The sequence below is a fragment of the Trichosurus vulpecula genome, chromosome 4 (assembly GCF_011100635.1).
Source record: "Trichosurus vulpecula isolate mTriVul1 chromosome 4, mTriVul1.pri, whole genome shotgun sequence".
NCBI lineage: Eukaryota > Metazoa > Chordata > Mammalia > Diprotodontia > Phalangeridae > Trichosurus > Trichosurus vulpecula.
The window spans coordinates 299,513,566-299,526,903 of NC_050576.1; the positions used below are offsets into that span (position 1 = coordinate 299,513,566).

At 39.7% G+C, this 13,338-nt stretch overlaps 1 protein-coding gene across 1 annotated transcript; it reads right to left on the bottom strand.

The window, feature by feature from the left end:
- Window positions 1-12,826: 12,826 nt before the first annotated feature.
- On the bottom strand, window positions 12,827-13,338 carry LOC118849233 (60S ribosomal protein L12-like). Its single transcript, XM_036758315.1, has one exon. The coding sequence runs from the start codon at window positions 13,336-13,338 to the stop codon at window positions 12,841-12,843; it is 498 nt and encodes a 165-aa protein (XP_036614210.1). The 3' UTR covers window positions 12,827-12,840.

Below are 13,338 nucleotides of genomic sequence, written 5' to 3' on the forward strand. Positions count from 1 at the left end.
GAGTGCAAAAAGAGAGGTGCAAAGTGTTATAAGAAATTTGTGGAGGCAGAAATTCCTTTTAGCCGGTGTATAGAGAGCTTCATTGAGTAAATGAAATGAACCAGAAATGAACCTCGAATGAAGGGGAGAAATTTCAGCAGGCAGAGTTGAGAAAGGTAGATTCTATTCCAGGCCTGAGGAGTAAGATGGACAAAGGTAAGAAGAGATAACTGGCAAGATAAGAATCAGAGAAGAGAGAATAGTCTTGTTTGGCTAGAAAGTAGAATACATGAAGGAGAATGGTACGTGATGGGGCTATAAGGATATAAAGGGTAATTTGAAAGGCTTGGGGAAAGTCTTAAATGTCAGACTAAGGAGTTTATTTAAAAGAAAAAATACCGTTATGGTATAGGCAATATTTATTTATAAATATAATTTTATGCATATGCAAAAATCATACTTCTGTGTAAGGTTAATTAAGTCTCCTAGTTATTTCTATATTTCCCATTACTATCTTGTACTTTACTTTGCACATAACAAGCCCTTAATTATTATTTATCCAGTGAACAAAAATACTTAAATATACTTTTTAAAAAAGAACTCTCATGTACCAGAGTAAATACCCAATCCCAAAGGACAGGGCTTGCACAAAAAGGTAGAAAAAAAGAGCATATTAAAAGCAATGAAATCACTATCCTATTGAAAGCAAGCAGTGGTTCTGGAGAGAAAAGCAGGAAATGAGGGGAAAAATATTTGCTGATCTTCCACCCATTTATATCTTCATTTAGAAGTAAACTCTAGGAATATGCACAGCAAACACAAATAATTCCCTCTCTACATATAGGAAAATTTTCTCCAAAAAACAAATGTGTCAAAACTTGAGATATTCTTCCTTACAAGATATAAGCAAGCCACCATCAAATCCCACAAAAGGCTGTTTATTTTATAAACATCCTTCACTTTAGAGGCACCATAGAGTACTGGACTATAATCAGGAACACCTGGGCTCAAAACCCACCTTGGATACTTACTAGCTGTATGAAACGGGACAATTAACTTAATTTCTCAGGACCCTCAGTTTGCTTATCTGTAAAATGAGGAGGTTGGACTACATAGCTTCAATGATGCTTTCTGGCTATGATCTGTGATCTTCTAACCTATCTTACCCTGTACATCTACTCCTCATACTCTCTTATTCCAGAATACTTCCTCCTTCAAGAACAACTGCTTGCTCCAAAATAACCAATACAAGCACCAAGAATTTGTGAAGTGTTTTTCAAAACACTTATATACAAACGCTCATCCATCCCTGTTTAGGATGAACATCTCCCTTGACCATGACTCAGTATCATTGAGTTACTATCCTCATATACTCCTATCTGAAATAAATTTCTTCTCCTGGGGTATTCCTCACCTCCCAAGACATTCCTTTAAGAACTCCTATCCTAGAATACCTTTTTCAAACTAGGTATTTCCTGAAAACATTTTTCCCCAGAATTTTTTTTTAAAGTCTCCTTTCCATTTTGAGTGAGACTAACTTCCATGAAACAATCCCTAATATACTCCCACTTTCAAATGCTACCATCTCACCTTTTGGCCTTACATTAAATTTCAATGATTTATTACTATTTATTGACATATCAGAGGATACTAACAACTGTCCTTACAAGTCAAACTCTGCCCTGAATACACTGTAAGTTGCTCTTTTAAAATATAATTTTTCAATTAACATGCATCCATTTTTTCTCACGTTCCTCAATTTAAAAGAAAAAAAGAACTTTCATAATAAACATGCAGTCAAGTAAAACAAATTCTCACATTGTCCATGTTCAAAAATGTATGTCTCATTCTGCATTTTAAATCCATCATCTCTCTATCAGAGATGGGTAGTACAGTTCATCATCAGTCCTTTGGAATTATGGTTGTCATTGTATTGATCAGAGTTCTTGAGCCTTTCAAAATTGTTTGGTTTTATAATGTTCTTATACCAATTGTTCTCCTGGTTCTATTCATTTCAGTCTGCATTAGTTCATCGAAGTCTCCCCATGTTTCTCTGAACCCACCCCTTTTCTCATTTCTTACTACATAATATTATTCCATTACATTGGTTCAGACATTCACCACTTGAGGAGACCCCCGTAGTTTCTAATTTTCCTTTACAAAAAGAGTTGCAATAAATAATTTTTGTAGACATGGGTCCTTTTCTTTCTCCTTTGTTCTCTTTTGTGCATAGACCTAGAAGAGGTATTGTTAGGTCAAAGGGTATGTGGGGTATAATTTCAAATTGCTTTCCCCAATGGCTCTATTAATGCACAGCTCCATCAAAACAGTGCACTACTGTATACATTTTCCCACAGCTCCATCAACATCTTGTCATTTTCCTTTTTTGTCAGTTTTACCAAACTAAGAGGTGTGAAGTAGAACCTCAAAATTGCTTTAATCTGCATTTTTCTAATTATTAGTGATTTGGAACTCTTTTTCATATGGCTGTTGTTAGCTTGAATGTATTCCTTTGAGAACAACCTGTTCATATCCTTTGACCATTTTTTAGTTGGGGGAATGGTTCTTACAAATTTGAATCAATTCATTAAAGATTTTGGAAATGAGACCCTTGTCGGGGAAACTTGCTGCAAAGATTTTTTCCCCAGTTACTTGTTTCCCTTCTAATTTTAGCTGCATTGATTTTAAGAGCTTTTCAATTTTATATAATCAAAATTGTCCCGTATGTTTTCTACAATATGTTACTGATGCAAAAACTGGATTCATAGTTACCTAAAATTCCCTTTGGAAATTGGCCATTATTTATCTCAGACATAGTTACTCTGACAATTTAAAAATTCTTTACACAGCAGTTGTCTTTTTGTTTTCACTAGTGGCATTTTTTGTTGTCATTTTTTCAAAAGAAAATCATAAAATTGAAACCATGAAAGACAAATAATCAAATAAATGTACATAAGGAATGAAACCTTATATAAATCTCTTATCATTGAATAAAAAGTGAATAAATCAACAGAAAAAAGTCAAAAAGCACATTTACTTTGTGTTCCTGATTTGGAAATATTTGGTAGTACTAATGATTTTGGTATCAAAAACTCTCATTTCTGGGTCTTCAGTAGTTCTGGTTGCAGAAGAAGTGGGAGGTGCACCTGCAGAAACATTTGCCAAGTCACATCTCTATCCCAGTTGCTTCCCAAGATGACGATGGCTGTGGGAAGTCCCTAGCCTGGAAGCTAGACTGATAGGTCTGGGGAACACTATCCTTCATGGGGCTCTTGGGCTTAACTGTCAGTGGCAGTTGGTCAGATATTGGTGTTTGTGGTGGTGAGGAGGGTGAGATCTTTCTCAAATCTACAAACATGTATTAAGTGGTATGTGCCAGGAACTATGTTAAGTATTGGAAATACAAGTACAAGCAAAGAGAAGCTCCCATTCTCATGGTGGAAGAAAATATATAAAAGGAAACTGAAAAGGGGAGTGGGAAGAAGGTACCAATATGAAAGGATGGAAAAGAAAGAATTCTGGAGAGAAATGAAAACATGGCTTTTTCTTAAAATGGAGGTTCTGAGAGGAGCTTGCTTAGTTCAGAGGAAGGGAGCTAAGGGGTGGAATGAACTTCCAGGGTGACAAAGCCATGGATGCAATGAAGCCCTCAGAAAGGCGAGGGGACCACGGGGACAAAGGAACTTCCTAGGTGAGAAGTCTGCTATGGCATGGTGGAGAAAAAAGTCCAGAGTCAAGAGTAGAACCTGGGAGGAATGAAGGAGTAAATAATGGTAGACACAATCATCTACTTTAACATGTACGTTCTGGGAAGAACCAGTCAGAGGAAGGGGCCACAGAGGCATAGTGAGAAAGGTAAAAAGGCTGCCGTGACATTATAGAGAAAAGTCAGGAAAGTCAGAAGTAGAGTCCAGAGAGGAATAATTCACCTTTGCAACAAAGAAGAGTTATTTAAAACCAACCAACGAAGTAACCATATCTGGCAGGGTATGCAACATTCTATACCTCTAGCGCTCCATCTCCACTGATAATAGAAATGTGGGCTTCATTGTGATTGTTCATTGTAATTAATCTGAGTTCAGTTGCATTTTAGTGCAACATCTCAGAGTCTCAGTTAAGATAACAAAATGGCTAAAAATGGTCATACCACCTTTCTGACCTTACAATAGAGGGCAGAGTTTAAAAGAGATAGCTTGAGAAAGGATATTTTAGAGGAAGGTGCTAGGCTCAAGGAAAAGCAAAAAGACTGAAAGACTGGTTGGGGAAGTTGTCTATGTGTAGGTGGAGAATTTTTTAAAAGGCTTAATAGAAGCATGCTTATAGACTTCACAGTAAAGGAACTTTGCTGGCTCTTCAAAGAGGCTTCCCTTTTTCACCTCAGATTTTATAGATTTATATTTCACAGTAGCAGAATTCAGAACAGCAATATGGAAATCAGCAAAATGGAGAACTATAGAAATAGCAATCTGAAAAGCCCTGCTTCTACCTACCAAAGGAAGGTTTGGGTGGACAGAAAATATTGTTTGTTCTACAAGAGCATCAGTACACTTTCAATAAAAGGAAGAAAAACTGACAGTCCATTTCTTAAATATAAAATAGTGCAAAGAGACTTTTTTGCTGGCCAAAATACAATACTGAACCAAAGCAATTAGGCTTTATTGTTGACAAATGTGCATAATAAAGCCAGGAATGTGGGCTAGGTGGGTGGAGTACACAGACTTTCCCCTGGCTGACCTTTGGTCCTAGCTCAAATTCATTTACAGTAAGTCTGATAGGATCTAGAGGGGAGGGCATTTCTTTAGAGTTTACATGCAGACGGCTTTAATCTATATTCCAGATGTAAAGGTCAAAAGGACAGATATAATTTTAGTCTGAAGCACTCCACCCAACTTTTGTTAGCTGCCAGTAGTAGCTGTGACTAAATAGATGTCTGCCTACCTCTATCAGGACAAGTTCTGGTCACTATCCCCTGGCTGACTGAAAGCCCAGAAAGGTAAAATCCTTACAGCCAGGTCTTACAGTGGATAGTGTGCTGGGCCAGGAGTCAGGAGGATTCATCTTCCTTAGTTCAAGTACAGTCTCAGACACTTACTAGCTCTGTGACCCTGGGCAAGTTGCTTAACCTCTGTTTGCCTCACTTACCTTATCTGTAAAAATGGGGTTAATAAAAATGGGGATAACAACTCCTAGGGTTGTTGTAAGGATCAAGTAGGATATTTGTGCTAGGCACATAGTAGGTACTATATAAAAATTAGCTATCACTATTATTGTTACTATGCTCCACTAGGGGCAGGCATAGCAGAGACATCATCATGTCCAATGAGGGGCAGGCCTAGCAAGCCCAGAGGAGCAATCAACCCATCAGAGGTAGCACACTCATCAAAGACTGATGGGGATGGGATCTGAACCCCTAAAAGGAAAAGACCATATCTTTTGTGTGTGCCCAAGACATGGTCTTTTCCTTTTAGGGGTTCAGATCCTATCCCCATGAAGAAGTATGAACCACTCTTCTATATAATTCCCTGTCTGTACGCCTTCTTGCTCCATCATGCATAATCCCTATGCACACTCATTTTCCCAACAGATAGTGTATATTTTTATGGGAAAGTGTGCCCTATATTTATGGAAGAATGTTTTATTGAAATTTTTTTACAGTTCTATTTCATTAAATGCGCTTGTTTTGAACGGGTGAATGATAAAGCATTTATTAAGCATTTACTATGGGCCAAGAGTGAGCTAAGCAGCGAGGATACAAATAGAGAGACAATCCTTTCCAATTCAGAGAGATTACATTGTAATGGGAGAGACAATAGGTATAGGGGAGTGAAATCTGTTTTGCTACGGAAGTCAGAGATGGTGAGTGACAGTTGATGGGTAAGAGGGCAATTGATTGACGTGCTCTTTCCAGACTTAACGGTAATCTTGATTTTGATCACTTTCCCCAGAGAAAGGGGTAGAAAGTGGTAGTGGGAAGGCACATGCTTAGCAGCTGAGGGGCAAAGCAGGAAGTTGTAAGTAAAGCATGGTAAGGTGATTGAGGCTAGCTAGACACAGTTAGCTTTCACCAGTCAGGACAGCCTCAGGCTGGGAGTTAGAGGTCTAATTAAGAAAGTGTAGCAGTGGTGGTAGTGATGAGGGTTTGGGGTGAGAGGTGCTCGACACCCCAAAGTACCGACACGCCGGGTCCTGCCGAAAGAATTCGACTCAAGCCTTCTCAGCCAAGGGAAGGGATAAAGTTTATTAAGAGTTAGCCAAATAAGCCTGCCCCGAGAGATCCCACCCCTTGCGACGCCTGTAAGGAAAAAGGGCCAGACCCATCTGAGCTAGATTGGTTCTGACCAACCTCATGGAGGCAAGATGGAGATTATATACACAAAGGTTGTGGGAGGGATTGAGGGGTGGTCTGGGGTGACCAGAAGAGGGGTCTAGGGAGGGACTTAAGGACGAGGTCAGACTCCAGGGTGGGGGAAATAGCTGAAGGCTATATGGAAATGACAGACCATGAAGGGCTAGGGTAACAGAGCTAGGGTATAGATATTTTATCAGGATTAAGGATGGGAAACAGGATTAAGGGTGGGAAACAGCTGGACAATAGAGGACTGGGCAAGGCAGGCATTTGGGCTTAATGGTTATAGCCTCAGGCCAAGGCCAGGTCGAGTGGCAAGATTCAAGGAGAGTTCAAGGGTTCAAGGGGTTCCCAGAGACTGTGCCCTCATCAGTAGGAGGGAGGTATGGCAGGAAAATGACAGTAGAGTATGGTTGGGTGGCTAGGGCTGGTTAGATATGTTGAGCTCTCACCAGTTTTAAACTGTCCTCAGCTTAACAAACAAAAAAGATACTTCAGATGGAGCCTCTACACTTATCGTTTTCAGTTGATGACGACCCACAGACCAGTTGGGTAATGCAGATCCTTCCTTCCTCCCCTCCCTCCTCTCCCTCTGCCCACATAGGGTATCATACCCTTACCTGTGGGTGCTCTGCCCAAAAGAATATACATTTTGAATGCTGAAATCTCTCAAGATATCTTGGGGTTTACAGGCTAGATTTCTTTCTTAAGGACCATGCCTTAAACCCAAATCACTCTGGCTCTCATTGATTGGTCAACAAGAGTTCCCAGCCCAAGCCTCACTTGGTCACTGTTTGGGCCCTGATGGCTCAGAGTGAATGTAAATAGCAGTTGTTTCTGTTTTGGCCAGAAAGCATAAGGGTCTTCTCCTCCCAGACTGACTTGTTTTTTTTTTTTTTTTTGAACTAAGAGTCATATAGATCAGGACGACTAGAGATGGCCCTGGATACAGTGGGAGACCTTGGCCTTTTCAAGCCAAGGAGGAGTGAGGTTGGTGACTTTGCACAGCACTCCCTCACTTAAATCCAATTCACTTCCAAGTCAGAATATCTCCTTCCTGATGCTATTGGACCCTCAGCTTTCAGCCCCTGAAGGAAGAACAATAACAACAATGGTACCCCATGTGTGAAAAGGATGTGCTACACATACAGTAGTACCAATTTGACAGCAGTCTGTTAGTATAAAAATTAAATTATCATCTTCTGCTGTAAATCCACCTTCTACAAAATGAAAGAGCATTGTCCCCATTCTGATTAGCTTCTTGGGTTATTCTGTCTGCAATGCTAGGTAGCAGCTTATTTGTAATATTCATTCCAACCATCATGTATTATACCTATAACAACTCATCTTTGGAAATCTTATTTATACACATCATATAATCAAAAAGGAAAATACAATTTGCTACTCTGGTTGTGAGCTAGAGTTCTCATGGATCCATGGACATTTGGTCTTCTACGTCAGGGAACAAGGCAGTAATGATCTGATCCCCTAGAACAGGGCTGTCCAACCTTAGGTTTTATTGAAACAATAGACAATATATTTTGATTTGCCATTCTAGTGAGAGCTAGCATTTATGTAAATTTCTATGCTTGTAGGCAGGCCGCATAAATCACACTGCAGGCCACATTTTGGACAGCTCTGATTTGTTATATGATGTCACATAGGATTTATATTTAATCCAATTTCACTTGCCTACTAATTAATTTTCCCAGAGGTCTTTATTGAATTATGCTTCACTTCCCTTGTATTTGAAATTATTTCCATAATTTATCTTATATTTATTTTGTATTTATCAAAGACCACTTTGTTCTAAGACTTGTTTTAGTTCTAGATTATCTATTATTTTTTTCTATTTAGTACTAGTTTTAATAATCATAGCATGATATGGCTGTACAAGTTGCTGTTCCTTCTCTTATCAGAGAGTTGCTGATAAATGTTTAATATCTAGCTCTGTGAAAACAAAAGCAAAACTGTATACTTTTAAATTTAATTAAATTTAATCAATTTAATTTAATTCACATTTTCTCCATCACTTTCTTAAGACTAAACCGTCAAGATAGCAATAAGCCAAATCCTGATTTGTAGTGCTTGCTGATTTCTTAAGTGTAAATGTTCACAGTGAAGATTTAACAGTAGGTTCTCCCAAGCCAATTCAGTTGACTCCAGCAAAACCCTGCTTCTCTTCTTCCTTTCCGCATAATTACCTTTGAAATTTTAATGCATTTTTTCTTTCCCACAAGTATTATTATGCTAATTCTTTGAAGTACCCCCATTTGAATTTTGATTGGCATTACATTTAATCTGTAAATTAATTTCCCCAAACCTCCTTTTCTTATGTTACATATAGACATTTTTATATTACTGGCTCAACCAACAAATCACATCATCTTTCTCCTTAATTATTTATTCTTCCTTTACTTCTTTTAAAACTATTTAGTAACCATGGTAACTCATAAAACAGAGCAAAATGGCACTTAGTCGAATGTCTTTTTTGCTATCAGAGAGATAGTGGTGGAAAGGTAGAAAAGGGAGTAGAGGATACTAATAATACACACCTTCTGAAATCATCTGTCAACATTAACTTAGTGTAGCAAACTCTCTGTTCAATTACCAAGAAATTGATCTATAATTAGAACAATTGAACTTCATCTCCAATTGTCCTGATCTATATCTTGCCACTAGATCCAGATAGCTCTGCAGGGGAAAGTGCGGCTAGTGATTTGCATAGCCTTGACTCATTGAAAGCTGATTCACTTGCAAGTCATGGCATCATCTCCCTAATGTCATGGTCCTCCTTCAAGAACAAAATACAAACAACTATAGCTCATGAATCTCTACCAATGTGCTTCTTAAGATTATCTGTTGATATCAGTCAGCTAACTTAATTAGCTTTTAAAGCTGGATATTTACTAAGGTGGACTTCTAGGAACTGTTGATATAAAACAATCCCCACCAAAGTCTTTCCCATACTTTCCCAGCAGTACCTACATGCAGCATCTAGGGGAAAATGGGATCATGTTTAGAAGTCTCATGTGTTAGGGCTAACTCATGGCTCTGAAGCCTTTTGACTAAAGCTTTCAAGAAGTTCCCTTTAGGTATGGTGTTGCTTTTCTGCTGGGTTCTTTTTAGAGCCTTTCATTTGTCTTATCTCATCCCATCCACTTTGACCCTGGCTCTTTTTTTAATTTTTAATTTATTTAATACATTTAGTTTTCAGCATTGATTTTCACAAGAGTTTGAATTACGAATTTTCTCCTCATTTCTACCCTCCCACCCACTCCAAGATGGCATATACTCTGGTTGCCCCGTTCCCCAGTCAGCCCTCCCTTCTGTCACCCCACGCCCCTCCCATCCCCTTTTCCCTTCCTTTCTTGTAGGGCAAGATAAATTTCTATGCCCCCTTGCCTGTGTATCTTATTTCCTAGTTGCATGCATAAACTTTTTTTTTTTGTTTTTGAACATCTGTTTTTAAAACTTTGAGTTCCAAATTCTCTCCCCTCTTCCCTTCCCACCCACCCTCCCCCTAACAAGTCAAGCAATTCAACATAGGCCACATGTGTATTATTATGTAAAACCCTTCCACACTACTCCTGTTGTGAAAGACTAACTATATTTTGCTCCTTCCTAACCTATCCCCCTTTACTGAATTTTCTCCCTTGACCCTGTCCCTTTTCAAAAGTGTTTGCTTTTGATTACCTCCTCCCCATCTGCCCTCCCTTCTATGGTCCCCCCTTTTTTTATCTCCTTCCCCCTTTTTCCCTGTGGGGTAAGATACCCAATTGAGTGTGTATGGTATTCCCTCCTCAGGTCAAATCCGATGGGAGCAAGATTCACTCATTCCCCCTCACCTGCCCCCTCTTCCCTTCCTACAGAACTGCTTTTTCTTGCCACTTTTATGCGAGATAATTTACCCCATTCTATCTCTCCCTTTCTCCCTCTCTCAATATATTCCTCTCTCATCCCTTAATTTGATTTTATTTTTTTAGATATCATCCCTTCATATTCAACTCACCCTGTGCCCTCTGTCTATACACACACACACACACACACACACACATATGTGTATATCCCCTTCAGCTACTCTAATACTGAGGTCTCATGAATCATACAAATCATCTTTCCATGTAGGAATGTAAACAAAACAGTTCAACTTTAGTAAGTCCCTTATGATTTCTCTTTCTGGTTTACCTTTTCATGCTTCTCTTGATTCTTGTGTTTGAAAGTCCAATTTTCTATTCAGCTCTGGTCTTTTCACTGAGAAACCTTAAAAGTCCTCTATTTTCTTGAAAATCCATATTTTGTCTTGGAGCATGATACTCAGTTTTGCTGGGTAGGTGATTCTTGGTTTTAATCCTAGTTCCATTGACCTCCGGAATATCGTATTCCAAGCCCTTAGATCCCTTAACGTAGAAGCTGCTAGATCTTGTGTTATTCTGATTGTGCTTCCACAATACTCAATCGTTTCTTTCTGGCTCCTTGCAGTATTTTCTCTTTGATCTGGGAGCTCCCGAATTTGGTGACAATATTCCTAGGAGTTTTCTTTTTGGGATCTTTTTCAGGAGGCAATCGGTGGATTCCTTCAATTTCTTTTTTTTTTGTTTTTTGTTTTTTTGAATTCCTTCAATTTCTATTTTACCCTCTGGCTCTAGAATATCAGGGCAGTTCTCCTTGATAATTTCTTGAAAGATGATATCTGCATTCTTTTTTGGATTGTGGCTTTCAGGTAGTCCAATAATTTTAAAATTCTCTCTCCTGGATCTATTCTCCAGGTCAGTGGTTTTTCCAATGAGATAGTTCACATTATCTTCCACTTTTTCATTCCTTTGGTTCTGTTTTATAATATTTTGATTTCTCATAAAGTCACTAGCTTCCACTTGCTCCAATCTAATTTTTAAGGTAATATTTTCTTCAGTGGTCTTTTGGACCTCCTTTTCCATTTGGCTAATTCTACCTTTCAAGGCATTCTTCTCCCCATTGGCTTTTTGGAGCTCTTTGGCCATTTGAGTCTATTTTTTAAGGTGTTGTTTTCTTCAGTATTTTTTTGGGTCTCCTTTAGCCAGTCATTGACTTGTTTTTCTTGGTTTTCCTCAAATCATTCTCATTTCTCTTTCCAATTTTTCCTCTACTTTCTAACTTGCTTTTCCAAATCCTTTTTGAGCTCTTCCATGGCCTGAGACCAGTTTGTGTTCTTCTTGGAGGCTTTTGATGTAGGCTCTTTGACTGTTGACTTCTTCTGGCTGTATGTTTTGGTCTTCTTTGTCACCAAAGAGAGATTCCAAAGTCTGATTCTGAATCTGAGTACGTTTTCACTGCCTGTTCATGTTCCCAGCCCAGTTACTTGATCCTTGAGTTTTTCGTCGGGGTATGACTGCTTGTATAGAGTACTTTGTCCCAAGCTTGAGGGGTTGTGCTGTTGTTTTCAGAGATACACAACAAGCTCTGCCACACCAGCGCTAGTACTCCCCCAAGAACCACCAACCTGGACTGGACTAAGATCTAAGCTTGCTCTGCACTCTGCTCAGATCCGCCACTTAATTCCTCCCACCAGGTGGGCCTGGGGCAGTAGGCAAACTGTGAACTCCTTTCACTCTGTCCCCCAGCAGCTTTTCCCACTAACCTTCTCTGTTGTCTTTGGTGTTTGTGGGTTGAGAAATCTGGTAACTGCCACAGCTCACTGATTCAGGGTGCTAGGGCCTGTTCTGCCCAGCTGGTGGTCTGGTTGTTCCAGGTGGGGCTCATACTGGGCTCTGCTCCACTCCGTTCCCAGTTTCGTGGGATAGACCTTACCCAGCGACCATCCAAGTTGACCTGGGCTGGAGACCTGCTTCCCTCTGCTATTTTGTGGGTTCTGCAGTTCTAGAATTTGTTCAGAGCCATTTTTTATAGGTTTTTGGAGGGACCTGGTTGGGGAGCTCAGGCAAGTCCCGCTTTCCAGCCGCCATCTTGGCTCTGCCCCCTTCGACCTTGGCTCTTGATGCAAACAACGCTATTAAGTCTTCTGGGGATGCAGCTAAGACACTGATGGAAAGACAGGGAGACCAAAATCCTTTGGCTCCTTCAAAACTCCTAAGATTTTCTTCTGACCATAGCAAGAGGGGCAGCCAAGGCAGAAACATTCTCCTCCAACCCAAAGCAAATACTTTTCAGTTTGGCTGGAATACTCTCTCCTAGTTAGCTGCTCAACCAAGTTTCTCAGTTCCAGAATGGGTCTGATATTTTACCGAGAACCTACAGGGTGTGATCAGATTTCTGTAACCAATCTAAAAAGACTTTCTGTAGACACCATTCTAATAGCTTTCAACAACTTTTAGTACCTGAAGTTTCTGACTGAGTGAGACATGCTCTTACCTGGTCAAGTGTCAGCGCATAGAATCTCCTCACAAGGAAGGTGGGCTAAGTGACTTATTGACTCAAATGCCCCTACTCACATATATTTTGGAATATGCTATTCCTTTTTTTCTTTTTGTTGTTGTTGTCAAATGTTAAATTTATTGCAATAGTCTCCTTTGTAGCTTTTAACTTGCTGGGCATTCAACACCACGACTATTGATGTCATCAATGACATCATGAGGGTGTCTGCCATCAGTGTTGCAGCCCACAGACTGGGCTGTCCCAAGTATCTCTTTAATGGTTCCAGAGAGATCTCTTGCCAAAGATCGGTGCCTCATCTGTTGAGCAATGTTGACAATCTCATCGAGACTGATGTTTCCATTGTGTTTAATATTTTTCTGCTTCTTTCTGTCCCAAGGAGGTTCCTTTAGGGCTTTGATGATCAAGGCTGAGGCAGAAGGCACAACCTCAATCTGGGTCTGTCTGTTCTGAATGGTAAGTTTCACTGTGATCCTTAGCCCTTTCCTGTTACCAGTTGCCTTGGCAATGTCATTACCAACCTTTTTGGGAGACAAAACCAAGGGACCAATTTTTGGGGCCACAGCCAATGTGGCATCAACTTTAGCACCAGTGCACCTTAAAAACATGACTTTAATTTCATTAGGGTCAAACATAGGCGGCAT